We start from the raw sequence: 26,390 nt of genomic DNA on the forward strand, positions 1-26,390 counted from the left end.
GCTATGGCCACGTCTTCTCTACACTGCTTGAAACTAGACAGCAGCTTTCGAAAGCGGACAGCTGAATGTTTTGTACCAACATCAAAGATGAAGGTAATCTACTTCATTCATGTCGCCTTCCGCGTTCTGAGTAACTTTGTAGGACGTGCTTTATGTCGTTATCATTGCTGACGGTCAGGTTGTGACTCTGATTAGACCCAAGAAACATTCAATCCATCCCTCAGGTACTAGTGCAATGATCTCTCGGAGCCAGATATTTTCTCTTACCTTCTCTCAGACATTCATATTCTTCTGAATACTATTCAGAGTCCCTCTATCGCCAATTCTCCAGCCTCTGCGTCATGGATTCCAGTCTGCCTCCCAAAGTTCAATGCATCTGGCTTCGTAAATGCCTACATATCTTTCCTCGCACCACCAGAAGAAGATAACACGCCCGCGTCTCCTGAAACTATTGTCAACGCAGCTAATACTGGGGCCCTTGGATTCAACCCCGAGGAACAGAGTGTGGTACTTGTATGTATAAGTGGGGGCGGAGAATTCGAGGCGATTCGAGGGTGGTGCGATCAGGCTACACAGGTGTGCCTCTAGCTTCTCGTTACCTGAAAACGGTCTCGATCCCGTTTGCAGAGATTGAAATCAGAAGGCCTTCTATCAATTCTATATGATACCGTCCGATCTGGAAAGGCCAACTACACCGTCGCAGAACTCAGAATTCCTGGGCTGAGACATTTTGTTTACAAGTCTCGTCCACAAGTACAAGTCACCTTTCCTATCTTTGAAGACCCCTATGATAATATAGACGAGCAGAGAAGGTAGGTTCCGACCATGCACTTTTTTCTGCAACGCTGAACATCTCCCTTTGAAGGATCACGACTCTCTACCAGATACTATATGATGCTGTACACGCTAAGTCTGGACAAGAAGAGACGCTCAAGCTGCAGTTCATACGGACAGAGAAGGAGTGTGTGATGGGATGGGTTCGTGTGAATGCATCCATTGTTGATTCACCGTCTAAAGCAAATCGCAGATAACTCAGCCTTTTGAGCTTTACATAGCGCTTTCCCCTCTATTACCAACAACTGCTGTTGTAGGGGCTGCCAACGCGGTTGCCCGGTGGGTGAAACGCGACGAAAATCGGCTGTTTTTGAGGGATGCTCCCGTGTTCTAAGTAGAATATAATATTATTGCAATGCGCGTCTTCCCCACCCTCCATCCCACTTGCAGTCGCTCTCTTCTCCTTCATTGAATTTGACACGTTGAATTGTATTATTCGTGCTTTCTCTTATCCACTGAACTTCTAGAACTATTGATTCTCCAGGTCTTTCGCGTTGATCTAATTATTGACTGGATCGAACGGACCGTATTTACTGAGTTTTGTAGGACTTTGACTCTTAGTCGTTAGCGGAGGGTGGTCAGGCACTGCCCTAACTCCCCCCGAGCTAATACCTCAGGACTCTCAGTCATTACTTGCCTTTCAGTTCCACAGTTCGTACGCATGTACTTAGTCTTCTAGACTCTCGATAGATTTGGTTCTCCAGCACTACACGTGGAAGACTGCGAGAACTAAGGAAAATCTCGGCGTTTTCGTAAGCGCCCGATACTTCGTTTGATTCTCCTACCATGTCATTCAGCCTTGGCCTTCGTTGTAACTCCCCATTGCCCAACTTCGCGCGTTCTTTTTTTAACAAAGCTGCTGTTATGCCAATACCGGCTCCGAAGGGTATTTATGTGCCGTAGAAACCATTAGAACGGTCCTGAAATAATTTAAATAGACTCGATAAATACCCCGCAAGATTTTCTGAAGGCGATAGGACGCTCACTTGATACCAAAATCACACAAAATTCATGGGAACAGTTTTGGAAGAGTTCAGGACTTCAATTTCGAGAGCAAGGATTGTCAGTTCGGGATCGGAGGTACGTTCTTGTCGTCTTCAAACATTTTCTACGTCTGCACACTGCGAAATCCAGATACACTCTATGGTGCATGGAAAAGTTTAGACACGGGGTTCCGGTTGAAGAATTTGTTCATGAGCCTAGACCGAAAAAGACCATTAGAGGGTGCGTAACGGACTTTTTTTCAGAAGACATCTGTCTTATCCCCTTGGTGTAATCTCATAGCTGGGGTCCTACTGTTCAGAATGGCAAACGGATACGATCAAGGCGTATGAAGAATTGATCATTAATCTACATCATTTTCATCCTCTCGTCCACCAATCGTTCTAATGTGAACATTAAAATGGAAATACAACGCTATGCGGCACTATGGATACAAATGTGATAATGCAAAACACTACACTAATATACAATAGAATACTAGGCCAAGATCCTCTGTCTGAATGCAAGAACAATCTATTCTGGAATTCAATGAGCCTCTGGGCTGTGTACAAGGGAAGGTCGACTCACAATCATCATTAGCAAGGGATGGACTACCGACACACGACACATTGGGGTTGTCGAGGTGCCTCTTCAGTGCGTCCCGGCGACTAAAAGTAAGTCGACATCCACCAATTCTCTGTCGGTCCTGGAAGTAATACGTCTTAGCCTCCGCCGGAATTGCGTAATTATACCGCTCTTCGACAGGGACACCCTTGCACCACCAACCTCGGCTTTGGTCTTCGTCACTCGGTCGTGCATGAGTCCGTAGGTGCCGCTGGTAGTCTGGCATCCGCTTGTTCTCCTGTTCAAAGCCGCACTCTGGACAGATGAAGTCGCAGCTCCGCACTCGCTTCTTGTTCACTACCTTCAGGAATGCCGGGGAAGTTGACTGGCTATTCCGGGACTGAGGCATCACGCGAGTTGGCTTGCTACTAGTAGAGCGAGGAGCTCGTTTACCACGAGAGGCGGCTCGGCGGGCATGTCCGGAAGCGCGAGTCTTTTTACGCGCGGGGAGAGGCGGGGAAGGACAATATTCGTCGTCTGTGGGGTCTCTGTCGTCGTCCTTGTCTTCATCATCATCTAGAAGGTCCTTGACGGTGTCAAGGCGGCGCTTGGGAGCGCGAGGACGAGAAGTAAAACGCATAGGCCGAAGGTCGGGGCTGGGTGAGGTGAGACGCGTTGGTGAATCTGCAGTCAAATATAGAGGGTTGATTCCTGAGCCAACTTCCTCGTCTTCGTCTTCCGATGAAAGCATGGGCGCTACTCTGAGATTCAACGCGACACATGTCGGTGTGGTAGGGATGAAAGGCGCGTCTTCACTTGGACAGTTTCTATTCACAAAGTTACAGACTAATTGCGTCAGCATTATCTCAAGAAGGAACTCACAACATAGAACGTTCGTAAACCATCCCGTTCTGAACGAAATACACCTGCTCTGGATGGTATCGCTGCAGACACTCCGGTGCATACGGGTCTTTATCGTCATCGGAATCACTGTCTCGGTCGGAAATCTCTTTGGCGAACTGTTCCGGTTCAACAGAAACTTTGCGGCGTTCAGGTTGTGGTGAAGAAGAGGCAGACAGAGACGAAGCAGTGAAAGGACTGAGATGATGCTCTTGGATGTTGGGACGCACAATATTATCATCTATAAACGCATTCATTGCTTGCTCGACCAATTCGAAAGCTTCTCCGTCAGAACTACGCCGCAATTTCTCCTCGAGAGCCTTTTCTGAATTGCGCCGAAGGATTTTAATGTAGTGGTTGTCATCGAACATCATGGTGAAGAGGGCTTTGATGTCAAAGAGATGGTGGTAGTTGAAACCTCTTGTACTATTTCACATCCCATTATATATCTTCTCGAGCCGCTGAACCGCTCTGTTCCAATGAATCTTTGTTCTGTGCGGCAAACAGGCACCCTCGTCTGTTTGGGCGCCTTACCATTTCTGGAATAATCACAAAAGGCTGATATTCAAGTCACCATGGGTCTTTGTAAAGCGATGCTTTGACGCAACGACCCGTCGCTATATCTACAGAAACAAAGACACTCACCAACCATTAAAACCAACGAAGGAGGATTTTTGGCCTGTTTTGCTGAACGATTTTGCTCCTCTCCTTCGTCTAAGGACTGAAAAGTATTTTGACCATATGTTACTCACTTATAACGATTTATCGTATCAATTCATCACCGGCCCTGCGTCGCGCCACAACGAGGCAAACGAGGCTCAACAACGAGGCTGACATGAGGCTAAGGTGCATGAAAGAAAAAGAAAGAGGTGCACCGATGTGGTATCTGGTCGGATTACAGATAATCATGGATATCACGACACACAGGGCTGAAGGGAGTCACAGGGCTGAAAAAGTGCTACTCTAATGGAAACACCAAGAACAACCGATCGGCGACAAGTCCCATCCCTGAATACTAGTACACCTGTTCATGCATCAGGAATGACAAAGCTGAAAGAACAAAGAATGCGTGGCTTGTATGAAACCTTGCATGCATAAGAAAAAAGGAAATGCTTACGGTGATGAATGTTAAGAGGCCTCGTCATGCAGAAAGACGTATTCTCGAGCAGACTGGCCAAACTTGATGACTAGAGAGTCCAGGTTCTCAGTCACCAAAAAATCGGCCAGGTTAGTGGCAAACACGTACCGTCACCAGCCTTCAGCTCATAGTAGCGTGATTTAGGGATGGCTGCGTCATTTACATGAGTCCCATTTGTCGAGTCGAGATCTATTATGAACGGTCTTCAACCAGGAATAAGTCCAGTGCCCCGGAAATGTACAAAAGATCACCATTGCGTACTTGACAACACTCTTTGAGACTCCAAACTCGTCCTTTTCTTGCATAAAACGATCTGATGGACTTGTGAGTAGCATGAAATGATACAACGCAGGAGGATCGTACATTGTATCGCTGCATGTTGCTTAGAACAGGAGGGGTGGTCGATAGGAATATCCGCAACCAAGTGGTCTCGCCCAATTAGGTATGCGCTTTGACGGTGAATGTGAAGCAGTTCTTGACAGTAGCGTCTCAAATGGGCTGAGGTACTTAAATTTCCAAGAGGACTCACCAACTTGTTCCGAACCCTTAAAAACATACAGCCTCCATCCTAACACAGGTTTTCTTGCCTCTGGAGGCTCGTTATATTTCAGCACCGTGCTATTCTTCCCATCCACACTCTTCACAGTATTGGTTTCTGCGGCAAGTAAACCAGATGGAGCAAAATTTGGTTTGGCCTTGTTCACTGGAGATCTTGATCGAGAACGAGAGGAGCGGGGCTTTCTGGATGAACGGGGGGATGCAGAACGTCTCTCCCTCTCCCTGTCTCCATCCCGCCCTCGGTCATAACGTTCTCTATCACGTCGTCTTTCGCGCACCCTGTCCTCTTCTCTGTATCCATATAGCTGTTCTTCGCGTCTGTAAGAAGATCCTTGAGTAGTCCTTTGAATAATAATTCACGGATGAATTCGACTTGACCGTACCGGAGTTCCCGTTATCGTAGTCTCGTCGACCGCGAGAACGGTTGCCAGTATAATCATCCCTGTTATGGTTTCTAGAAGATCTTCCTTCATGTCGTCTGGGTGGAGAATGCGATGTTCGAGGCATAGGATCGTAACAGTGTCGCAGTTGAGATGGTTCTGAGAGAGTACAGGAGAGTTCTCGGTAAGGAAGTGGTTTTCCATCACGTGAGTAATTCGACAGTGACCACGGGCCGCAGGGTGCCGCTTACAGTATCAGGATGCACCCAACTGGTGTCAGTACGTTTTCTTTTAACATATAACCAAGGCGAGGCACAATTCTGGACTGGACGTAGCTAACTTGTGTCAGAATTAGGGATTTCACCACCATAGATTGTCAGGCACCTCCAACGACTAATATGTTCCCCGCTCTCTGTATTCCTATTTTAATCACAATCGCTCGGTTCAATAATATTATCTGCGTTATTCAGGGCCTGATGCAAAGTCAAAACAGCTATGATTCATCTCGCTCGATTACTGCACCCGTCTGCAAAGACTGAGTCGTAAGAGATCCCGGCGGTTGTATTCATTTACAGGTCAGACGTGTATATTTCTATATTTCGTCCTTGATGGAGATTAACAGCTAAATACTAAGCTTGGTCTGTGCGCCACACTTCCCAATGGCAATTAAAAGTAGATCGAACCGCGTCGGAAGGATGAAACTGAAGCGCAGAAGGGCCAACATGGGCTCTGGCGGCAGCTTTCTGAAGTACAGAGCGTGAGACTCATATTGGACCCATAGCAATTGTCATGCAACGTGCAACCGTTCGGATGCCTTTCGATTATGGCTGGACCAATCCGAGAAAGTGCCACCAGCCACGAAACTTGCTACTGCGAAGGGCGAGGGTAATTTATGGTACGTTGGGCATTATGGGTGCCGGGCGCTTGTAGATGAGGCCCTGCAGTGGGGAGGGACCGAGCAGACGTGGGAAACCGGAGAAACTCGCCATCTTGTAACATCTTGTGATCTACTTGTGTTGATGCGGCACATTTACGGGTGATCATCGAATCTCATTGAATCTCAGTGCAAAAAGCCATCGCGAGGTTTCGATTAGTCTGACGGAACCAGTCAATATTGAAGACCCTGTTCATGGTGTGAATTACGAGCCTAGGAGAACTTGGTAAACTTTGTGATGCATTGATTCGTTCAGTGATGTGTAACGCCAGGTGAACTAATTGACGCCACGCAGCTGTGTAGAAATTACACTCGGTCCCGACATCTTCATGGAGTTGAGTTGTGTGTGGGAGAAGCGGTAAAACTCTTCGACCCTCATTTACAAAGTGCCGCGGCGGACTCGGAATACGATAGTCATTGATGAACTTGCATTTAATTTGATCGGATTCGATCCAGGTTGACATGAAAGCCCAGGGGTGTGAAGGATCGGAAGGACAACCTTCTGCATAATTAATACCTCTCAATACCTCCGACATGTGAACGTCATCGAAGGAGATATGAATTTTGAGGAGACGGGAACCGCTGTCGAAGTGAAGATATCTGGGGGTTTAAACCTGCGAAGACAGAGGTCGGGAATGTCGAGCGGAGGAAGGGACGTATTAGATATTGGGGAGTGCCTTGGCCCCCAGCTTCAGCCGACCACAGTGGTGGGTAGTCAAAGGGTCGACCTGATTATCGTCTTCGTTTACGTTTCTTCGTAGGAAGTGATCTGACGGCAGTTGAGCCACGAAACGAGGGGACCTTCCCATGTCAAACCTGGAGGGGTTGTAAAGACCGATTAGGAAAATTCTCGCCAGCTTCGTTTCCACTCTTCCATGCAGGTTCGATGCAACAGAACCAATCTCCAGGAAATAGACGTCTGCAAGGAGGACAGGATGAGGCGACGCTTCGTTGACAGAACACCAGATCCGCATCCGAGAGGACTCGAAGCCCCAGAGACAAAGGCTTGGTGCGGGTTGGGATGATAGGGTTCCTTCGATGTGGCAACGCACTTACGGCCTGTGGATACCACAATAGACATCGCTTGGATAGGAACTGTCACACGCCGCAAGGGTTGATAGATGAGACTCCCTAGTATCAGGTAGGATTAGACTGTGTTCCCAAGGGGTAGAGACAGGGGACTACTCTCGTGTTGACTGGATACCGAACGAAGGGTGATCCCAATAGCGCAAGCCAGCTAATATTTGTATTCCTCCATGATCAAGGAAGGGTGTCTGTATTCGTCGTGACACTTGTCATAATCTTCCCATAATAGTAAGTAAGAGATGACCGAACATAGCAAAGCGAATGCGAGAGTTATCATCACTGATATATTCTTTACTTACCTTGTGGTGACACGATCTGAGCGGAGAACGATTGAAATGCATGTGGCTTTTGGATAATTCCCCTTCCAGGCTAACCCAAGTGGTCGGCGCGGGGAAGGCACCTGAGGACCCTCGCAAGAAAACATCTTGGAGGACTTTTGACTGGAACTTGCACCTAAAGCACTGGAACGTCAACGAGGAAACTAGGAAACGCATGGGGGGGAGGCGGAACTAGAGATCATGGCCGACCGTATATAGTCAAGACCCAAGAGCGTGACGTAACCATACGGAGTATACGAGAAAAACATTTTGTGTACAGTTTTGTATGGTAACAGTTGTACATTTTTGATCTTTGCTTTCGAGCCGCCTCGTAACCGGTTTATAAAACGGGTTTAAGTGTATATGGAAATCTCATTCTCCCCTTCTGCTCCCGTACCACAATGTTCCCAGCTTTGGCGTCTCCGCAAGATAATACCTACGTCGTAGACGATAACCAACTCTATCATCACTCTTCACCCACCTACCCTCACCTGCGACAGTATCCAACGCCATCTCATTTCTCTTCCTACTCAAATACTTCATTCTACCGCACAAGTCCTGAAGGACTTCAGCAATATGACTTCGACGCCGACGTTGGACCCTCTCTTTCGCGTATGAAGGGAGTTCCGAGCAATACAGTTATTCCCTCCTCGATTACAGCTCCACCACCACTGCCACCGCAGTATATAAAATCCCAACTTCCACTCATTTCATCTCCTCCGACTCCTGCAACGGAAGGTTCTCCGGATTCGGACTCTTTTGTACCCGACCCACCTAAACGAAAATCTCGCCAAAAACCTAAAATTGAATTGGCTCCAGACCAGCCCACCACAACTCAGGGGAAACAGAGAAAACGCGTATATGTCGCCTGTGCGCAATGGTATGTCATCGTTCGGTCGTTGCAAAAAATTTCCCCTTTTAAAGAGCGTTTCTTAGCCGTGCGCGTAAAATACGGTGTGATGGTGCTAAACCAGTCTGTCACAATTGCCATCAACGAGCAAATGGCAATGGTGAATGCAACTACGATTCTGTTCCTCGCAGGAGAGGACCAGACAAAACACCCGGAGCTCGTCAGCGTATGGCGCGGGACTCTAGGGATAGTGACTCAACAATTCGACGGCGTCGCAAACGACCTGAAACATCCAGTCCAACTTCAACTGTTGATGAAACGAGGCCTTCTCTTTTGCAACCTTTCCCAATCGTGACAGATACTGGCCATGGCTCAATTTCACCTGCATCCACGGGTGAATACATTCAATCACCAGCCAACTACACCCCGGTGGACGGAATGTCACATCCTCTGGTGTCTCCCACTCAAAATTACTCTCCTTCGCCAACAGCATCACAGGTTTGAGAATCATCTGCTCAAAATTTGTATGTATTAACAAAGCTCTAAAGTTTCCCATCCACTATGAACCAAATTATTCTTCTATGGTTCCCATTGGTGGGACGGCGACGCGAGCCTATATCCGGTCTCTAGATGATGACGATCGGGATTCAGGTGACAATGAAGACGTGGCGCGTGGCCCATCTCTCAGTTTCACGAAGAAGATATGGTACGACTCTCTCTGCTCACTGTACGCAGCGCCTCATTCCAAATACGCTTGCCAACTGTCCAATTCTCAACGGGACCGGATTTCTCAGAATATTAATGACGACCTGCGCTTTCTTTTTCGAACATCAAATTATTGGTTCTCCTTTTTCCATTTGCCGAGTTTCTTTGGATCTTTCTACGACCCTGTCAAGCGAGAGACCATTCAACCGTCCCTAATCCTAGCGGCACTTGCCGTATCCACTTTCTGGCAAAGTTCTGAAATCGGAAAAGGCGCCGCAGGGCGACGTCATTCTTTGAGGTTCCGAGACGAAGCGCAGTCTGCTCTGGAAGCAAGCTTTAATAGTGGCTGGATTGATGAAAGCCTCGCTCAAGCCGCCTGGGTAAGTCACCTGTATTCACACCTGGCGCTCGAGGTCTCATATGACTATCTTGGGGATTAAAGCTCCTCGCGTTATTCGAGATTTGTTCTCACCCCGAACATAGTACAGCTCGGTCCGTGTCGGCAATTATGATGTTGGACGCAATCATACGCAGTCTCGCGCTGACGGATGTGGATCGTAACGACCCTCAAGCGTCAGTGTTTCGTGTTGGTGGTGTGCCTTCGATCGGAGTACGCGAACAGCTGTCTTTATCAAGGACCTCAGAATGTGGCTATCCCTCAATGCCTAACGGTTCTTATTTTACAGCCAGCGGCTGTTCTTGTCAATCTGTGACCCTTGGTACGCATTGGCCGCAATCTCTGGAGCATGTGCCCCTTTGGGCTCAAACGCCAGCTTGGGACCCAAACTGGTCCGAAGCCGAGGTTAAGAAAGAATCTTGTCGTCGTCTGTGTTGGAGTGCGAGTAGTCTTGCCGCCGGACACGTATCCTACGCTGTGGCTACTAGCTCTAGCCACCCTGACCTTTTCATAGGCGATCCTGCCAATGTGAGTGACATCTTGTTTATGTATGTGGTAATACGGAATTTAATTTAATTTTTCTCTTCTTTTTAGTACGCCCTTCTCTTTAGCGGAGAATCCTTCAGTCGTTCGACGTCATCGAAAGACTCTGTGTGGGCCTTGTATGACCGATGCTTTTTACTGTGGAACAGCTGTGCGAAAATGCGAAAAAGTCATGATGTTACGGACGCTGAACGCGCAGATTTTGCTATCAAGTCCTGGCTGGAAGCTGACAACATTGAGACTGCCCTCAATAGGCACACATGCGGTATTGAGAAGGCGTTTCTTTTCCAGGGACGAGAGTATCTGTTCAAGTAGGTATCAGCTGGCTTTTCCCGATTCACATCTCTGACACCAAGCAGTACGCGAATGTGCATCACTTACGAGTTCCAACGCTACGTTCCACTGGCTACATCGTGAGTGGCGGAGTTACAGTGCTTTTGATGTAGTGGACTCAGTCATCTTCAGGCACGTCAGTGGTCTGTTTCATCGCAAAAAAGCAGAAGAGTGGTGTATGCATCTTTTTCCCATTCACGTTCGCGGCATTTCTCACGATCAGATCCAGTATCCCACCAAACCGCTGTGGCTCAGAGGATTATGAACGGTTTGCACACTATAACCGGAAACTCCGGCAATCTATTAGCACGACGGCCTTTCTTTACATTATGGTTCATGGCTCAAGTTTCGAGGTAATATTCAGGAGATTCAAATCTGTGTCATTCCTCACTCTTCGACAGAGCGCTTTCTCTCTGGCAATGTGATCAAAGCATGGTGCTTGCGCTGGATGTTTGCAAGGCTTTCCTACCAGCTATCGATTAGTGAGTACCTCCCCTCAAGAGCGGCTTCAATATGTTGACGTCATTCCTATTTAGTTTAAGTGCTTTATGGCCATGTGAAGGCAAGTGATGAACTTCTCAGTATCTGTCTGGAGGTTGAACCTCGTCATCTAGAACAACGGAGACGTTACGATAAACTACGGGCTCGGTTGGACGATGCCTGCAAGGCCGCACGAGTGCCGCTGCCTCCACCACCCAACTTAACACCACCTAATCCATCATCAGTCCAGTCGATAGTTTAAATGTACCTATAGTGACTCGTACTGTGTATCATTAGCTCCTGATATTTTTAACTGTAATAGGACAATACGCATGTACTCTGCTTCGACACTTGGTGGCGGTCAGCACGGTTTCCGGGGGCGATCGATCAAAAATTAGTCAAGAATGGTGACTCTGTGACCGCTTTGTAGCCTTTTCTTCTTGCTCTCATCATAAGCTTTCGGTACTTTGGCGCTCACCAGGGTTTGCCATAGCTCCTGCACGAATGGCAGATCAACCAACACCCTTAAATCAACCTGATTCTCAAAACCAGGACCAATACTCAAGCTCAATGGAAGCGGAGGTGTCAACCACAAGCACAGTAGTACCGGCGCCGGAGTCTATTGCCACTCTCGGGGTGAAACGAAGGGCCTCATCCACATTTGAAGGCATGCAAGACGATTGTCGGAAAAGAATGAAAGAGGACGAAAGGGCTGTTTTGGAAGGCACAGGAGTTGATTCGTCGTCGTCGTCGTCGTCGGCCACTGCGGTGGGGTTGGTCGAGGATCTTTCTGAAGAATTGCAATGTGGTTGTTGTTCTGGGTTGATTTACAAGCCGGTCATGGTTTCTCCTTGTCAACACTTTTTTTGTGGAAGGTGCGAATGCCGGTCTTTTCCTTCATTACGCGTTTAATGACTGGGTTATGACAGCTGTATTGTTCTGTGGATTCGTGTAAGTCATTCGTTGAATTTACCTCGTGGATCCATTTTTCCATTTGTTTTGCCATGCACCACGTTTTCTGATAGACGAAACACGTTTTGACTACGATCAACTTGACAGAATGGAGGTACCAATTGCCCTGCTTGTCGAAGTGAATCCGCGATTGTTTCGCCGTCTCGCCCACTCCAAATCATCATCGACACCCTACTTCGAGCTGCTCCTCGCAAAGCGCGATCGGAACGTGAACGCCAACAAGCCGACGACATATACAGAGGTGGAATCTCAATGAGAGTTAGTATCAGGAGCGTAGTGGTGTTGACTATGAGATATAGACTGATATGCGTTTCAGATTCCGACACCTCGCGAGGCTTCTCCAGAACCAAACATCAACATCAGTGCGGAATATGCAAGGCCTTGTCCTCACTGCTTACCCAATAACCCATATCGCTGGACATGTCCCCAGCCCATCCCAGATCCTAACACTGACATTGACCACGCCTGGCACCTCGAAGACGGAACACCTCCTGGCCACGGACACTGTGGAAACTGGTAGGTTATTCTTCATTCGGCCTTTAGTGTCAATTCATACTGACACTTCCCTAGCGAAGTCCTCATGGCTTTGCAGGCCCCAACTTCTACGAAATGTGAACTATGCCAGACGATGTTTTGTGGTATCGCAGTACCTCATCGCTGTATAGCTGCTCCTCTTCTAGCCCAGCATCTACACGGAATGGAAGATATTGGAGACCTTATCCAGTGTCAGGACGTGTACGAATGTTTCAATGGAAATACTGTCGAGGTCGACTTTATGCTTGACCACCTGACCGCACAAGGCTTGACCCCTAGGCACATTTATAGAGAGGTATGTGTTAATGTCTTTGAAATTACTGCTTCCTATTCTGATCTGTAGTTCTCGTAGATCATTAATCATATTAAAGCACAGCCCCGTCAGTTTGCTCCTTTGATCGAGCAAGACCTCTTCGTAGACGGTGCACTTGAACTTGAACCACACCCGGAAGCTTCCCGAGAAAAGATCTGCCGTCGTTGTGCCACAGAAGTCTTTCTTTGGGGACTCAAAGAGTGGTGGATCAGAGAACGACAGAAGGGGTTCGTGGAAGGGAGATTTGCTCACCGTAAAGACTGCCCTGAAGGCGCTGACTGCACTCGTCAGAAAGACTTAGGTGAGTCTTGCTTCTTACTTTTCATGGTCTTCAACTTTTGAGCCATCACTTTTACAGGTCACGCCAAAGAGTGTAAGTCTTTTTTTGTCAATGATTGTTCATGGACTGGTTCTCACACACATTCAGTCAATCATATCTTTATTCGTGTACTCCCCAACTATCCTACTATGAAGAGGACGACGGTGGTCCCAGATTCAGAAACTGGCACTTATACCGTCGGAAGCTCAGCGTCCGACGACGTTAACGGTATCGTTGATACACTACCCTCGGAAGTAGCTTGAGGACCCTATGGCACTTTTACGCATCGCACGCGCTTTCACCCCGTTGTGGTACTATAGACATCCACAGGAAGACGCACAGACTTACATACCTATACACTACACGGTACAGTGCTTAATTGATTATTCCATGGTGCATGGATGTACACGGAGAAATTAGGAGACCTTATCCCGCTCTCGCGATCGTCTGCCGATCTGTTCGACACATCCTGCACGAGCTGCTCGCCCGGTTCCCCGACCTATGACTTCCCTCCCTTCCTTTCATCAGTTTTAGTAGAGACGTTGACGGGGACGGTTGGTTATGGTCGAGTAAGCTCAAAATCGGCGGGAGACTGGAGGTAGTGGGAATATGGCTTGCGTTACCCCCCTTCCCCTTCAGCAGGCGAATGAAAGAACGTGGACTGGTCTCGGCTTGCTGGACCGTGGGCCATCGCAAATGGGGGAAGCATAGTCCCGAAGGGACCTGAAGGGTTCGCTCAGTTTTTATTCTTCTAGATTGTATATGATAACGAATATGGATAGGAGTAGAAGGGTTGGTCTTTGTTATTTTTATCCTGTTCGAGGAGTGGAGTGCGTGAAACTGGTTTGTGGTTACTGCAAGTCTGAGTATCGGGCTCGTCCGGTATCCACTTGAGCTGAGGTTGGTGACACCTTTCGACCTAGATCTGAACCGATCTCCTTCAGGATTTGACGACGCCCCGAATTCAGATACGGACTGATAAGTGAATCAGCAGAGATTTGAGAGACCATCGGACAGGAGTGCTTGGTAGCCAGATCAAGAAAGTATTCGAGAGGAGTGAGGGCGTGTCGATTATGCCCAAACGTCAAGAATGCATTGAGCAGAAGAGGAAAATGTTTGTTTCGAATTGTACGACATACTGAGAGGCATCCACCGCCTGGAGAAGTGAAGCCGCAAAGGCCCTTCAATGTTGTGGTCAATGAAGTCCGAAGATAGAAAGAGTCCATCATCCTCGTTATCCCACCAAAAGATCTTATTTTGAATGGTGGAGGAACTCAGCGCTCCGCGCTCAAATCTTGACGAACAGGTTACAAAGTGCTTGTTGACACAGTGAGGTGTTGCCACGGACCGTCGAATGCCGGATTGAGCTGCCCATGATATCCATCAGCTTCGTAGTCGCAGACAGATGAAGGTAAAAGGGCTGTTTCTATAAATGGTCTTGTGTTCTTTTGACACTCCCTCTCACCAGCACGACCCGGCCTTTGACTTCACTGCAACCATATCAACCGCTGTTCGAGACATATCACTACCGGAAATTCTAGGAACACCAAAGGGAATAGCAGCCCTCCGGGAAATTCGTGGAGGCATCTGGCGCATTCACACCAACTGGCCAACCCCGACATATGCCAGTCACACTGGTGCTGGAAGATTTCACAGACGCATTCGCAGACGAACCTCGAGGGGAGGGCTGACATGGCCACTCCGATCAGCATGACCACCACTGCCAAACCGTCATCCAGACGTATTGAGAAAGAAACGGTTTGTAGCGATTGGACAGCAAGGAGTGGTGCAGATGAGAGATGATTTTGACAATAGACGGAGACCTGTTGCAGAACGAAAGAAAACCGATTAGAAAGAGATATACGAACAATGATGTAGGAAACAAACAGGCACTCCCAGATCTGACCTCACCATATGCCTCCCTCTCCCTTTTCGTATCTCATGCATGATGCCTTATCAATGAACGCGACACGCCCTCGTGCACGCCAACCATCATACACAACACTTACACACGACAACTACCATCAGCTTCACAACCAAGAGACCAGGGACCCACAGTTCGGGCGAAGTAGAATAGAAAGAGGAGGAATGGTAGTGCTCTATCCAGCGCTCCCGTGTCTTAGCACTAGACGGCTTGTAACACGTAATTCTGCAGAAATTTAAAACAAAAAAAACAACCGCTGTTCGAGGTACTGTCGTGACTGGTTGCCGGTTAACCTTTAATAGGAGGACAACGTCATTGAGAACATTCAAACAAAGTACATTCATGCTACGCTACAGTGAATCAGGATCACTGGGAGGAATACAGGAATTATGGTACATCCCAGACATAATACGCCGCCTTCAGATTTCTGTGAGTATTGTGAACTTAACGTGGTTCGGAAGGAATCCTACATACCTAGTCGTCCTCTGACTCAAGCCGCCACCAGGTGGCGAACTTCATCGTCGAACCGCAAAGCTCAGCCACCTTCTCAACTATTTCGAGAGGAGGGGGTTGATTGTAAGGCGGAGGCAGACCTGTATCTGCAAGCGGGAAGATGGGAAGGTCACATTTGTCCTTCAAACGGCAGAGCCGTGCATACTTGTGCGTTGGTTGGATTTCACGGTGATGATATGATACCCATCGGGGAAAACTCATCGCGAACCCAATTCTGACGTTCGGTAGGGACTCTTCGCTGGGGTATTCGAGCTCGGCTGGCATGAGTTCGTGCCATCTCTTGTCGAGAACGTTATTTGGGATGTAGACTCCGAAGATATAGCGGCGGTTGGGTCCATGGGGTGGAGGAACAGGGTTGTAAGGAAGGCTGAGTGATTTTTTGGCAGTCGAGTCCGGAGGAGACTCCGTGCTAAGGTGCGACTTAGCCTGGTCAGTTGACATGATGGCAGACAACATTGCATAAGCAATGAGGGTCAGTCACATTCACGTCACTGTCACGCTCTCAATTTTCAACTCAATTCATCGACATCCTGCAAAAGTACCGACTACTCCTGGTGCGCCCGCAGAATTAATCACCCTTGACTGTGATGCTCATCGCATATTGATATGATCAGCTCGACATGATGCGAGACCAAATGTTATCGCAACAATGTCGTTCCACCATACTCTTCTCATAGCATTCCCTTTCATCCCTTTCCACCCTTTCCTCTCGTCCATCGTAAGCACACATCTCATAGGGGGCCCAGCAGCCTCGTACTACTCTACACGAACGGGTGTATTACTGTAGTACTAATAATCAACAATCTCCGTCGTCGTCGATGACTGTCCTACATGACAGTCATAACAATTTAACATGATAGCAAGGCCTTCTAGCTTCTACATCGCGTTTGCTTCAACTACATAAAAAACACGGACTTCTGAATGATGGTGAATACAAGACAATACACCGTTGCCATAAAACCCAGCAATGGAACAATAAGGAAAAAGGTCACAACTTCAAGAAGGAATAACTAACGAAGCAAAAATGTTCGAATAAGATGAAAGTAAAGATACTACACGATATTCCCATTTCTCCTACAACGTGAAACCTGCCATACCACCATACATCGCACGACCATCTTGCTGTTTTTTCCGTTCATTAGAGCTCAACGACATACTGTCCTCCTGCTGTCTCCTGCGCGCGAGTTCACGTTTCCTAAGGTCCTGAGCCAACCTTTCAGTTTTTATCTTTGCTGCCTCCTTCTTCCGCTTCTTTTCTTCCGCTTGGTCCAGCGCTGAGGAATTGTGGTCATCCCCTTTTCCCAATTTCAACAGGCGCGATAAACCACCACCCTTCTTCCCAGAAACAGGGGCAATAGGCGGATGTCGTTCAGATTCTAAGGACAAAGGATCGGATGATACGGAGGTTGTCGATGCAGTAAAGCTCCGCTCTAATGGTGGTTTCCTCTTTGACAGCCCATTCTGAGGGAGCAAGTCACTTCGATCGGATACCGCCGTGAAGCCAGGGTTACGAGTATGTTCCGCCCAATGATAATGTTCCTCATGCCCCCTCTCATCGATGATAGAGAGCGGTGGCGAGTCAGTTATGTACTCTGGGGGGGTGACTGCCATTGAGGGGGTGGATGGTGAATACCCCTTCGAGCTGCCCATGGAACTGCGGGAGGTTGATAAATGCAATGATGGTACATCACTTACATCGCCCGCTCCGTCAGAGAGATGGGACGGTCTTGATGGCGGCATGGGTAGGTGGAATGAAGGCCTTATGGGAGAGGGAGGGAAGTAAACACGATCAACTCGTCCATCCGTCGACAACCCATCGTATTGACTCTCAGACGAACTTGACGCTGAGCCAAGGGATGGGGTTTGAGTAAATGGCGGCATGAGCGGCAGGTGGAATGAAGGTATCATGGGAGAGGGAGGGAGGTAAACACGATCAACTCGTCCATCCGGCGACAACACATCGTATTGATTCTCAGACGAATAGCTTGACGGTGAGCCAAACGTCGGGCTGTTATATCTGGATGATGATTCCGAACGCGGACCAAAGGATGGGGTTTGAGTAAATCTGGACGGAGACGGCTCCGAACGCGGATACATCGCAGGATCAATGTAGACGTTAGCATCATCGCTATACGCACGACTGTGAGTGGGTCGTCCAAGGGGTAAGCGAACCATAGGTTCAATGATATCAGCGACATCCCGCAATTCCCGATCGGTGGCTATAGATACAACGCTTGAGCGGTTCATTTGATTTTGGTTCACTGGATTTTGGCGGGTGAAGACAGGAAGAGGCGAGGGGTCGTGGTCGTGGTCGTGGTCGTCGTAGATGTTGGAGGTGGCGGTTGTGTCATAAGCGGGTGTTCTTGCTGAAGTACGGTAAGTGCGCATATGTGAGTCTATAGTGATCATCCCATTAATACTGAAGATCTCAAGCCAGCTAAAAGACCTTACTGTATAGATTGTTGGTGTCGCTGTCCGCCGTCTGCCAGCGTGCGTCGGAAGTACCCCTCGGTCTTGAGGTCGGTGTATCAGAACCTTCAGTGCCGCTGCCAGGTGGACCACCTCCTGATCCACCGTCCGGTGGTCGTGAACCACTACCATTTTCTCTGTCGTTTCGCTTTGATCCTGGCTTTTTCTGCGTCTGTGTGTAAGTCTAAAAATAATTCAAAAAGTTGAGAAATGCATCCAATCAGGAAGGGTGCGAAAAAACCTACCATGACCCTCCTCAAGGCGCTAAAAAGATGCGATCAATTTGGCATTTGAATGAGCCTGGTCAATCACATACCGGATTTGCAGGCTGCGACAACCACACAGTGTAGCTATCTCATAAACACCTACAGATGTCGAATTGGAAAGTGCACGGTGCATCGCATGTTTGACTAGTAATTCCAAATGTGGTATGCGATAATTGGTCGCGAGCACCAGCAATTGACTGAGGACTGCCGGAGCGAGTTGAAGGGGAGTAAGTAAAGCAAGGGTATAGAAATACCGCACGAGGGCCAGCGTTATCGCGTACGGTTCAGAAAGATGTAAAGTTCGAGGGGTCATGCGAGGGTCCGGTCTCTGTTCATTAGATGAGGTAGCTCCCGGAAGGATTGGGTTATCGACATGCATGGGGGAGGTAGGCAGCTGAGCACTTGTATCCATTGCGAGCAGTAAAAACTTCCTCATCTGGTCCTTGAACCAAGGCCAACGATCCTCTAGGATTTTCCGGGAGCAGCTGATCCTGCGACCATCATCGCAAATCAGTTCGAAATCTGCGAGAACACCTTCCTCAAGTGCCGCCAGTCCCAACTCCTGCATGTCAATGCTTCGTTTGAGCGGTGGCGGCTGGTAGATCCCAAATGCCTCCAAGTCAACCACAGCAACATGTTCCCAGCTCAGAAGTCGACGATTGTAGTCGTCTACAAGATGGCCGTTGCGGTTGCCGAATATCAGGAACTTATTCGCATCCGCCCACAGACAGCCACGGAACCATGAGCCGCCATCCACTGCTTTCCCGGTTTCTATACGCGACCATGTCATGGTTAAAAGGTCTAAAACCCAAATAGAAAAGGACTGATTGGTATGGGCGAGATAGGTCCCAGCGATGATCAAGTTTGTACCGAGTATCGCTCCGGTGGGGAACCGAAGGCCGGGAGGAAAAGAGCTTCCGGTCATGGCTGCGGATCGATCCTGTATTGTAAAATCGGTGTCGGGAAGAGGAGAGAAAACTTCAAGTTCGCGTTTGACATCGGTGAACTTGTGTAAGCGAGTGGCGTTCAGTGTGTGATTGTGAGAAAAGATATAGGCGGCTTACATTGTAGTTGCTATAAAGATAGATGTTCGATGGGTAATCTTCTGTCGGCGCCGTGGAGTAAGGAAGATGAACCAATGAATCTGTGGAGGTGAAATCAAGTTGTGTGGGTGTGTCCGTATCGCGAAAACGGGTCCCAGGTGCTCCCAGATTCGAGCTATCACGTTTTTCATCGTGTGCGCGACGTACACAGAGATTAGAAGCCACTGCTACACTACGGTATGTGCCGCAATGCCTCGGATAATCGCGTCGTTGAACCCATGTCTTCCCAAGAAGATCATAAACGCAAATATCGTCCAGCCAAGTGTTGAAGAAATCTTGACCACCAATGATAAACAAGCGGTCGGCGGTAACTGATGATAGGTGAGCATAACGAGCCCGAGGGACGAATGTTTCTGACACGGGGGTGGGGAACTGGGATGGAGGGATCCAATGTCGCGTAGAGAGATCGAAGAAGCGAACGTCGTTCAATACACAGAGCTCATCTGGGTTATGTGAATCCGGCTGATTGCTCATTCCTCCAAATATGATCAACTGGTTATTCCCTGGGATGTGACCGAGTTAGCTGAAGCAAGCAGAATGCGAAAGGAGACTGACAAGCATCTGCGCTATGGAAGTAACGCGGCCTAGGGATGTCATCCTCAGGAAATGGTTGTATCTTCTCCCACACGAACGACTCCAGGTCGAAAACATAGACGTCGGATATCATCTTCCGCTCCGACACCAGACGGCCTCCCTATTCACCAGTGAGCTTCGAATTGAAAGTGCGATTAGTCGAAGACAACTCACGAAGACATACATCTTGGACCCCACAACGGTAGTAGATGCACCCTTGTTAAATGATGAGCAACGTGGACCCAATGGAACAAATCAGGACATACCACAAGCTTTGCGGGAACCTCTCCAGACGTCTTGCGACACGAAGTTGTGAGGTCGTATATTGAATGAAGCATTTCAATGCCCTCACTCAGTTGCTGGTGGTAACAGGGGAGATGGTGGTCAGGAGGATAGTTGAAAATATATCATAATTCGAGAACTTGTAGATCGAGATGGTATTTACTATTTTTGGTTTTTAACCCGGTTTCGGCGTTCGGCCAAGACATGTGTGGTTGTATTTGCAATCGGCTGCCGGGGCTCGTTCCTGCGGCCCCACACGCAAACCAAGCGGTATCTGATGCAGATGGTCCATCCTTCAGGCTTTTACAACTACTTATCACGGAAAATCATTCGGTTGACATCAGGTACGCGGCATTTGTAGCGCGTTTTCTGTAATTCGGTTTCTCCGACCACGGTTGTATGCCACGTTTCTCGTTGAGGCCCCCCAAAGCGATACATGAGTACAGCAATGATGAGCACCATGTCGAGCAACCGGATCGTAAGTGTAGGGCAACCGTAGGGCAGGGGCTCGGTCGCCCTCCGCCACCTGAAAATAGCTGTGACTTTCTTGAGCAGCTGCCAGAACCTATCACCGTGTGCCCATTCCGCGGCGTCTGATACTTCGAATGTCGCCTGGGCCTAATGCCTTTGAACCACCAAAAAGTCGTGGTAAAACTTGAACTTTACCCAGACGACGTGACTGAGGCACTGATGCTTGATGCTTGAGCTTGATGATTTGAGGAAGCCGTGGAAATTTGGTGCGCTGCTTGGCTCATCGACCCTAACTGCTTGCTAGCGGAAGCGAATTATGCTTAGACTGTTGCTGTTCCGAAGCTAGGTAAAGCGGTTTACTGTAACCTAGAACACTCAAACAGGTAACAAAGTCCGTGCATCAGATTTCTTCCCAGCACGTCGTCAGGTCCTTGCATTGGCATGATTGATGAGATGGTCAATGATACGTCATTGCTTATGGGAAAGCATCAGTATCTTCTGAATGGCGCAGAATCAGAGTTAGGGCACAGATGGGTTCGTTCAACAAAATATCATATGCATGAAGCGGAGAACGCGGGACGACGAACCACGCCACACCGCGCGAAACCCTCAGTCAGCTTCAAAGGTATGTTATACATCACAAAAAATCGCGAATTGTGATATACTGTTACACAGTTTGTCACCACGTGTCAGGACGTTGAAACCAGATACTCCAATATCATTCATTATCTTTTGCCGGGCAGATTACCAAGTCAATATATTTTTCCATCATCTATCCGGTATGAATATTTTAAGTTGTCAAACCCTGAATGATCTCCAAAAGGAAATAATGTGGAGTTCATTCACTCCCGAATTTCTGACTTCGTCATCATAGCGTACAACTCCCCAATAATTTTTTTGTTTGCTTATCTCATAATGACTATAGCTTGCCTGATGTAATAAATAAAATAAGCTGGTTGTGACAGGGAGTCCTTCATGCCACAAAATTTAATGGGGTATCATTCAATGTAGGGCTTCTACATTAGGACAAGGGGGTGCCTTTGTTGGCCTTGTTAGATGTATCAGCAGTGACCATCTTAGAACTGTATAATATTCAGGATCATCACCTGTAGAGCAGGTAGAGTAGTAGATGAGTGCATATTACATGTCCTAAACTCAGATTTTGAATGTGGGGATGAACCTGTACGTCGTAGGTATGGCCGGCGCGCGCGCGTAACGCAATCAAAATCGCTAGCACCAGGCCTAAATTTGACCTTCAACAAAATAGTACTTGTAAGTACGAACTAACTTACTCGGTACTGCATGCATGTGACTGTTAACTTCTAAAAACCGTAAAATATACTAAACCAAAATATAATAATTATAATATGTTACTCTATATATAGCTTGCAGTCATGTCAATTGGTATCAGAAACAGAAATTAAGAAATCCTTGATATAGCAACATCAAGTGCACCATATATGAAATAATTACGCCGAAATGAGCATTACAGATTTTTTTTTGCCCCGGTGTAGGGCAAACATGATAATGTCATATCATGTCATATCTACATTATATTTGATGGTAGGTCGTCAGATAAGTGATAACAGCAGATGAGGAGCCATCGTAATTAGCGTTTACCCCCGTGGTTTTAATCCAGTATAATCCAAAATAAGGTATCCCATCATCTGGCAGGGAAATGATACTGATTCTGGGATAAGATATCACAGGCACGTCATGATAATCCATTATCCCAATCCCCGGATTTTTGTGATGTAAGGGTCCACATACTTATCATTTGACCAGATTCAGTAAATATTTCCGACATCTAAAGTTAGTACTCGACGGTCGAAGCTAATAGCTTGAGTCTTGCTCGGATTGACTAAACATCCGGTTTTCCGAAGTGGCAGCACAACGTTGAAGGACATGACCCGCCCTTCCTTCCGTGACCCGTCAGTGGCCCTTGCACACCTCGATGATTCATCGCGTTCGTTTCGAGCATGATCGCGTGCGCTTGACTTTATTCGTCGTGTGCCTGGTTTCAACGCTCAGGCAAATGTCGTTAGGGGAGGAGTAAAGCGGGATAACACAGCCTAGTCTTTTTAGGTGCATGCCTTGCAAAGTTGAAGGATCGTAAGTTTCTGGATGCGGTCGCACTGGAAGGCTTCAGGGCTCCCGAAAGGTATTTATCTGCTGTGGATAATGCACTTGTCTCGACATCTACGCTTCAGACGAGGCCTATATAGCATCGTCAAGATTGGGTAGTTTGCTCAACAACGAGAGCTCGACACCCTAGTAGAGTACATTTGAGGTCTGGGCGCCTGGAGCCCACTGAATTCGGGAAGAAAATGAGATGACTTCGAAAGTGTTGCCCACGAATTGCCCACGTTGCACATAAGAGTTAACCGTGGATTTGTTGGGAAAAGTCCTTCCGATCGAGGGATATGTAACGGCGTATATGGAAGGAGTCGGGAGTACTAATACGGACCAGATCATCTCATCATAACATGCTTCTCTGCGCCAAATCACTCATTAGACTCACCCTTCGTCCATCTCAACGAATCGCAATCGCCCACAGACCCCTCATGGCCGACGTTATAATCTCCGAACCTTCTTCGGATAAAATCAAGGTCCTACCACACAATCAATATCAAACCTTAGACCATCTTTCTCCATCCACAGTACTACCATCTCCATTAGATCAATTCCACGTATGGTTCAAAGAAGCCGTGCAAGGAGGCGTTCATGAACCAGAAGCAATGTCTCTATCCACCGCTACTCCAAACGGCGTGCCATCAGCACGAATCGTACTCTTCAAGCAATTAGATTCCCGTGGATTCGTCTTCTTCACCAACTATACTTCTAGAAAGTCCCGAGAACTGGATTCTAATCCGAACGCCGCGCTCGTATTTTATTGGAGGGAAATACATCGATCCGTCAGAGTAGTTGGCATTGTGGAGAAAATCAGCCATGAGGAAAGCGAGGAATATTTCAAGACAAGACCGTTAGGAAGTCGACTAGGGGCTTGGGCAAGCGAGCAAAGTACAGTGGTCGAGGAGGGCGAGTTGCAAGCGCGTTTGAGGAAGATAGAGGAACGTTTTGGTGTCCGTGAAGGGGACTTAGAAGCATCTGTACCATTACCTGATTACTGGGGCGGATGGAGAGTCATTCCAAAGTTCGTTTCTTCCTGTCCTCCGGACACTCATCGGCTCACCCTTGCTTTTTATAGCGAGATTGAGTTTTGGAGCGGGAAGCCCTCTCGACTCCATGACCGTATTCGTTACCTGCGGATCGAAGGGACGGCGCAAGAGAACCCTCGGTGGCAAGTTGATAGACTTTCCCCTTGATGGTGTAGTAGACAAACACATGTTGTTTCATGTAGAAATAAATACATGTTCGCACATTCTTTATTTTCCGTGCTCTCCGTCTTTGCACCAAGTTGTAAACAAAAGCGCAGAGCATGAAAAGTAAAAGTCCTTCAACGGCTTATACTCGCCCAAATTCTGACATAATGATCGAGTACCTTGTTATGAAGAGAATATTCCCTATCCACGAACAATCCTCATCAAAGCTCGATTCTATGTGAATCTCAAAGTTCGCCCTTGGCAGCCAACCAACAACCCTTCGCAGCACGTAACAGCGACTCCTTCATTGCCTCTCTGTCACCTTTAACCCAATGCCGAATAGCCTCACCTTGCAAAGCACGACCATAGGAGAACGATAGAGGAGGAAGTCTTGAGAACGGCGACGATCGAGGCGATGCATTGACGAGTTTATTCAAAGCAGACAGGAAATCCAAGGCAACTGGTGTGGACAGTCCACCTAAGACAACACACAAATTCCTGTCAACTTCCCATCGTATGTTCCAGTCTAAAGAGATTTACCTGAAAGAAAGACTACTCCAGCAACAGCACTGGGTACAGAGTTGGAGATAACTGTTGCGGTCGCGAGTGCAATATCATTCGAGGTGGTCTTGGCTCGTGATGGAGACTTGAGACCGGGTTGTGGGTAGGAAGGTTTGATCAGAGTGCCTAGTGTGTGTTATCCTATGAACCCAGATTGGTGAAGAAGAACACAACCCCTACCTTCTAGCAAAACACCATGCCGAGCGCAGCGGTCGAAGATCAGTCGGATAGCTCTCTGGTGAACTTCGATGCTTCGCGCAAGGTCTGCATCAGCTGAAAACTCGACATCGGGTTCCACGATAGGTACCACGCCGGCTTGTTGGCTGATCGAAGCATAAATAGCCAGAGTTTCAGCTTGGACGTCGAGAGAAGTTTGGGTGGGCAACCCCAGTGCAGGACTGGTACAAGCAATTGGAACACGCCATTTGGAGAATCTAGCCCCCGCAGCACGAGCAGCCTGCAACTTTGTGAGCAGATCATCCAAGCCTTGGACGAGGAACTCGAATGGGGATGCAGGAATCGGGGCAAGTTCACCATTGGCCCGGACACCGACGATGACTCCTTTGTTGGTGAGAATTGGGCCGAGTTTAAATTCTAGGAGTGTCTCTGGATACAGGATCACGCCAGAAATGTATTCTATCAAGCGGGTTCAAGTCGTGAACCAGCTCCAAGCTATCGGACAAATGGTTGATTTGACGTACCACTCGGAACTGCACTGTACACTGTTTCTCGCCAGTCTTTTCTTCTTTTCAACATCTCATCTCCCGAAGATGAATTATGTCCTGCAGCAACGAACGCCGCCTCGATTACGTCTGGACTTTCATCGGTTGCATAGATTCCACGGCCTCGAGGACTGAGCAGAGCTTGGGCAGTCTCGATGAGTTCCTTCGCCACAGATGGTGAATGATTTGGGCTGATGAAGGTGTTAGAACCAGCAGAGTCTATCTCCGCAACATCGTCAGTGGTAGAGAACAAGTTGGAGGGAGAACTGAAAGCATTTGGTACATCGACAGAGTCGGCCATGGTATCAATCAAATCTTGAACAGAATATGAGAAGCTTTTATACTTTTGGATATGTCATTGCTCTTGTGATCATGACGAAGAGTATGCCTGGAATAGTAGTGTTTGCATGTGAGTGCAAAGGAATAACGACGACACGCGCGAGTCAAATGCCTAACGCGTCCCTCGCTTTCACCCCTCATGTTCAGGAGGAATCTTGGACGTTTACTCTCTAGGCAATCACTATCCCATGCACCGAAACAGAATCGAAATTTTTCGGCGACAGTATCACAGTTGAACACCAATCGAGTCGACAGGGACGATCCGGAAACCAAAGACTTTCGCCCCTCATGGGTCTACCAGACGTCCAGGCTCGTGTCGTATCTTCTGATACCAGGTACGCCGCACGATTTTTTGCATCTCGACTTTCATCAAGCTGGTAGGAAACAGGGACTGCTCTCTATTTCATTTTAATATATGACCACGGTGACCATGAACACGTATTTCAACCAGCAAGTATTCGCTACTTCAATTCAAATATCGACTTAATACTTACTCAACCTTTCGGTCTTTCCTGACAGATTCGTCGATGGGTAGCGCGCCAGAAGGCCTCTTTCTTCACTCTTTCTCCCGAAGAAGAAAAGTTGATGAAGTCGCCCCAATCTGCGTCCAAATCTTCCAGTTAATAAGGATTTGGACTTCTCAAATTGCGCTGGAAATGTCACGTCTATTCCTTTAAATTCCGCGCCCTTTCGCCGCATTGACCAG

At 47.9% G+C, this 26,390-nt stretch overlaps 12 protein-coding genes across 14 annotated transcripts; 6 read left to right on the forward strand and 6 right to left on the reverse strand.

Moving 5' to 3' along the window:
- Positions 1-87: 87 nt before the first annotated feature.
- E1B28_012300 (uncharacterized protein) lies at positions 88-1,168 on the forward strand (the record flags this gene model as incomplete). Its single annotated transcript, XM_043157392.1, has 6 exons — positions 88-93; positions 143-224; positions 278-576; positions 628-812; positions 866-977; positions 1,028-1,168. 6 exons carry the CDS (start codon positions 88-90, stop codon positions 1,166-1,168), a joined length of 825 nt encoding a protein of 274 aa, XP_043004759.1.
- A 432-nt stretch (positions 1,169-1,600) lies between these two features.
- Positions 1,601-2,208, forward strand: E1B28_012301 (uncharacterized protein). The gene is made up of 4 exons (XM_043157393.1): positions 1,601-1,720; positions 1,773-1,914; positions 1,969-2,058; positions 2,119-2,208. The coding sequence occupies exons 1-4, from the start codon at positions 1,621-1,623 to the stop codon at positions 2,174-2,176; spliced, it is 390 nt and encodes a 129-aa protein (XP_043004760.1). The 5' UTR covers positions 1,601-1,620; the 3' UTR covers positions 2,177-2,208.
- Positions 2,209-2,264: 56 nt separating this feature from the next.
- E1B28_012302 (uncharacterized protein) lies at positions 2,265-3,741 on the reverse strand. 2 transcript variants are annotated; one of them, XM_043157395.1, is made up of 3 exons: positions 3,262-3,741; positions 2,404-3,206; positions 2,265-2,354 (listed from the first exon to the last, which is right to left on the reverse strand). In XM_043157395.1, coding segments are annotated over exons 1-3 (1,197 nt in total). In that variant the 5' UTR covers positions 3,654-3,741; the 3' UTR covers positions 2,265-2,352. The 2 variants fall into 2 exon arrangements, with proteins under 2 accessions (XP_043004762.1, XP_043004761.1); XM_043157394.1 differs by having other exon boundaries at positions 2,404-3,741.
- Positions 3,742-4,094: 353 nt separating this feature from the next.
- On the reverse strand, positions 4,095-5,539 carry E1B28_012303 (uncharacterized protein). The gene is made up of 7 exons (XM_043157396.1): positions 5,359-5,539; positions 4,947-5,306; positions 4,781-4,891; positions 4,679-4,730; positions 4,526-4,620; positions 4,397-4,466; positions 4,095-4,329 (listed from the first exon to the last, which is right to left on the reverse strand). Exons 1-6 carry the CDS (start codon positions 5,480-5,482, stop codon positions 4,408-4,410), a joined length of 801 nt encoding a protein of 266 aa, XP_043004763.1. The 5' UTR covers positions 5,483-5,539; the 3' UTR covers positions 4,095-4,329; positions 4,397-4,407.
- A 1,409-nt stretch (positions 5,540-6,948) lies between these two features.
- E1B28_012304 (uncharacterized protein) lies at positions 6,949-7,263 on the reverse strand (the record flags this gene model as incomplete). The annotated part of the gene is made up of 1 exon (XM_043157397.1): positions 6,949-7,263. The coding sequence occupies one exon, from the start codon at positions 7,261-7,263 to the stop codon at positions 6,949-6,951; it is 315 nt and encodes a 104-aa protein (XP_043004764.1).
- A 754-nt stretch (positions 7,264-8,017) lies between these two features.
- Positions 8,018-11,349, forward strand: E1B28_012305 (uncharacterized protein). The gene is made up of 11 exons (XM_043157398.1): positions 8,018-8,572; positions 8,629-9,040; positions 9,091-9,627; positions 9,690-10,172; positions 10,239-10,498; positions 10,547-10,600; positions 10,653-10,696; positions 10,750-10,873; positions 10,922-11,002; positions 11,057-11,082; positions 11,135-11,349. The coding sequence occupies exons 1-11, from the start codon at positions 8,094-8,096 to the stop codon at positions 11,260-11,262; spliced, it is 2,628 nt and encodes an 875-aa protein (XP_043004765.1). The 5' UTR covers positions 8,018-8,093; the 3' UTR covers positions 11,263-11,349.
- Positions 11,350-11,431: 82 nt separating this feature from the next.
- On the forward strand, positions 11,432-13,869 carry E1B28_012306 (uncharacterized protein). 2 transcript variants are annotated; one of them, XM_043157399.1, is made up of 9 exons: positions 11,432-11,875; positions 11,930-11,951; positions 12,060-12,230; positions 12,289-12,488; positions 12,543-12,801; positions 12,859-13,120; positions 13,178-13,192; positions 13,247-13,504; positions 13,559-13,869. In XM_043157399.1, the coding sequence occupies exons 1-8, from the start codon at positions 11,505-11,507 to the stop codon at positions 13,399-13,401; spliced, it is 1,455 nt and encodes a 484-aa protein (XP_043004766.1). In that variant the 5' UTR covers positions 11,432-11,504; the 3' UTR covers positions 13,402-13,504; positions 13,559-13,869. The 2 variants fall into 2 exon arrangements, with proteins under 2 accessions (XP_043004766.1, XP_043004767.1); XM_043157400.1 differs by lacking the exon at positions 13,559-13,869 and having other exon boundaries at positions 12,859-13,192; positions 13,247-13,505.
- A 1,740-nt stretch (positions 13,870-15,609) lies between these two features.
- E1B28_012307 (uncharacterized protein) lies at positions 15,610-16,031 on the reverse strand (the record flags this gene model as incomplete). The annotated part of the gene is made up of 2 exons (XM_043157401.1): positions 15,610-15,661; positions 15,721-16,031. 2 exons carry the CDS (start codon positions 16,029-16,031, stop codon positions 15,610-15,612), a joined length of 363 nt encoding a protein of 120 aa, XP_043004768.1.
- A 618-nt stretch (positions 16,032-16,649) lies between these two features.
- E1B28_012308 (uncharacterized protein) lies at positions 16,650-20,324 on the reverse strand (the record flags this gene model as incomplete). The annotated part of the gene is made up of 8 exons (XM_043157402.1): positions 16,650-17,971; positions 18,027-18,228; positions 18,290-18,308; positions 18,361-19,316; positions 19,375-19,916; positions 19,969-20,107; positions 20,161-20,202; positions 20,253-20,324. The coding sequence occupies 8 exons, from the start codon at positions 20,322-20,324 to the stop codon at positions 16,650-16,652; spliced, it is 3,294 nt and encodes a 1,097-aa protein (XP_043004769.1).
- Positions 20,325-23,018: 2,694 nt separating this feature from the next.
- E1B28_012309 (uncharacterized protein) lies at positions 23,019-24,172 on the forward strand. Its single transcript, XM_043157403.1, has 2 exons — positions 23,019-23,893; positions 23,948-24,172. Exons 1-2 carry the CDS (start codon positions 23,226-23,228, stop codon positions 24,063-24,065), a joined length of 786 nt encoding a protein of 261 aa, XP_043004770.1. The 5' UTR covers positions 23,019-23,225; the 3' UTR covers positions 24,066-24,172.
- Positions 24,125-25,776, reverse strand: E1B28_012310 (uncharacterized protein). Its single transcript, XM_043157404.1, has 4 exons — positions 25,325-25,776; positions 24,804-25,259; positions 24,603-24,749; positions 24,125-24,540 (listed from the first exon to the last, which is right to left on the reverse strand). The coding sequence occupies exons 1-4, from the start codon at positions 25,644-25,646 to the stop codon at positions 24,308-24,310; spliced, it is 1,158 nt and encodes a 385-aa protein (XP_043004771.1). The 5' UTR covers positions 25,647-25,776; the 3' UTR covers positions 24,125-24,307.
- Positions 25,777-25,807: 31 nt separating this feature from the next.
- E1B28_012311 (uncharacterized protein) lies at positions 25,808-26,351 on the forward strand. The gene is made up of 3 exons (XM_043157405.1): positions 25,808-26,019; positions 26,073-26,134; positions 26,204-26,351. The coding sequence occupies exons 1-3, from the start codon at positions 25,824-25,826 to the stop codon at positions 26,306-26,308; spliced, it is 363 nt and encodes a 120-aa protein (XP_043004772.1). The 5' UTR covers positions 25,808-25,823; the 3' UTR covers positions 26,309-26,351.
- The last annotated feature ends 39 nt before the right edge of the window (positions 26,352-26,390 follow it).

The sequence above is a fragment of the Marasmius oreades genome, chromosome 8 (genome assembly GCF_018924745.1).
Source record: "Marasmius oreades isolate 03SP1 chromosome 8, whole genome shotgun sequence".
In the NCBI taxonomy this organism is placed as follows: Eukaryota; Fungi; Basidiomycota; class Agaricomycetes; order Agaricales; family Marasmiaceae; genus Marasmius; species Marasmius oreades.

What these genes read in the sequence shown, in the direction of transcription:
- E1B28_012311 (XM_043157405.1), top strand. Translation starts at nt 25,824, where the DNA reads ATGTTCAGGAGGAATCTTGGACGTTTACTCTCTAGGCAATCACTATCC. An exon ending in GTCGTATCTTCTGATACCAG is followed by an intron (nt 26,020 to 26,072) that starts GTACGCCGCACG and finishes GGTAGGAAACAG; the next exon opens with GGACTGCTCTCTATTTCATT. An exon ending in ATGAACACGTATTTCAACCA is followed by an intron (nt 26,135 to 26,203) that starts GCAAGTATTCGC and finishes CTTTCCTGACAG; the next exon opens with ATTCGTCGATGGGTAGCGCG.
- E1B28_012306 (XM_043157399.1), top strand. Translation starts at nt 11,505, where the DNA reads ATGGCAGATCAACCAACACCCTTAAATCAACCTGATTCTCAAAACCAG. An exon ending in GTATTGTTCTGTGGATTCGT is followed by an intron (nt 11,952 to 12,059) that starts GTAAGTCATTCG and finishes TCAACTTGACAG; the next exon opens with AATGGAGGTACCAATTGCCC. An exon ending in GAGGTGGAATCTCAATGAGA is followed by an intron (nt 12,231 to 12,288) that starts GTTAGTATCAGG and finishes TATGCGTTTCAG; the next exon opens with ATTCCGACACCTCGCGAGGC.
- E1B28_012303 (XM_043157396.1), bottom strand. Translation starts at nt 5,482, where the DNA reads ATGCCTCGAACATCGCATTCTCCACCCAGACGACATGAAGGAAGATCT. An exon ending in TAAGGGTTCGGAACAAGTTG is followed by an intron (nt 4,892 to 4,946) that starts GTGAGTCCTCTT and finishes GCTACTGTCAAG; the next exon opens with AACTGCTTCACATTCACCGT. An exon ending in TGAGCTGAAGGCTGGTGACG is followed by an intron (nt 4,467 to 4,525) that starts GTACGTGTTTGC and finishes TGGACTCTCTAG; the next exon opens with TCATCAAGTTTGGCCAGTCT.
- E1B28_012310 (XM_043157404.1), bottom strand. Translation starts at nt 25,646, where the DNA reads ATGGCCGACTCTGTCGATGTACCAAATGCTTTCAGTTCTCCCTCCAAC. An exon ending in GCATGGTGTTTTGCTAGAAG is followed by an intron (nt 24,750 to 24,803) that starts GTAGGGGTTGTG and finishes AACACACACTAG; the next exon opens with GCACTCTGATCAAACCTTCC. An exon ending in TGGAGTAGTCTTTCTTTCAG is followed by an intron (nt 24,541 to 24,602) that starts GTAAATCTCTTT and finishes GTGTTGTCTTAG; the next exon opens with GTGGACTGTCCACACCAGTT.
- E1B28_012309 (XM_043157403.1), top strand. Translation starts at nt 23,226, where the DNA reads ATGCTTCTCTGCGCCAAATCACTCATTAGACTCACCCTTCGTCCATCT. An exon ending in GGATGGAGAGTCATTCCAAA is followed by an intron (nt 23,894 to 23,947) that starts GTTCGTTTCTTC and finishes TGCTTTTTATAG; the next exon opens with CGAGATTGAGTTTTGGAGCG.
- E1B28_012305 (XM_043157398.1), top strand. Translation starts at nt 8,094, where the DNA reads ATGTTCCCAGCTTTGGCGTCTCCGCAAGATAATACCTACGTCGTAGAC. An exon ending in CTTCGCCAACAGCATCACAG is followed by an intron (nt 9,041 to 9,090) that starts GTTTGAGAATCA and finishes AAAGCTCTAAAG; the next exon opens with TTTCCCATCCACTATGAACC. An exon ending in CAAAAAAGCAGAAGAGTGGT is followed by an intron (nt 10,697 to 10,749) that starts GTATGCATCTTT and finishes GATCAGATCCAG; the next exon opens with TATCCCACCAAACCGCTGTG.
- E1B28_012302 (XM_043157395.1), bottom strand. Translation starts at nt 3,653, where the DNA reads ATGATGTTCGATGACAACCACTACATTAAAATCCTTCGGCGCAATTCA. An exon ending in GTTTACGAACGTTCTATGTT is followed by an intron (nt 3,207 to 3,261) that starts GTGAGTTCCTTC and finishes CTTTGTGAATAG; the next exon opens with AAACTGTCCAAGTGAAGACG.
- E1B28_012301 (XM_043157393.1), top strand. Translation starts at nt 1,621, where the DNA reads ATGTCATTCAGCCTTGGCCTTCGTTGTAACTCCCCATTGCCCAACTTC. An exon ending in GCCAATACCGGCTCCGAAGG is followed by an intron (nt 1,721 to 1,772) that starts GTATTTATGTGC and finishes TAATTTAAATAG; the next exon opens with ACTCGATAAATACCCCGCAA. An exon ending in TTGTCAGTTCGGGATCGGAG is followed by an intron (nt 1,915 to 1,968) that starts GTACGTTCTTGT and finishes TGCGAAATCCAG; the next exon opens with ATACACTCTATGGTGCATGG.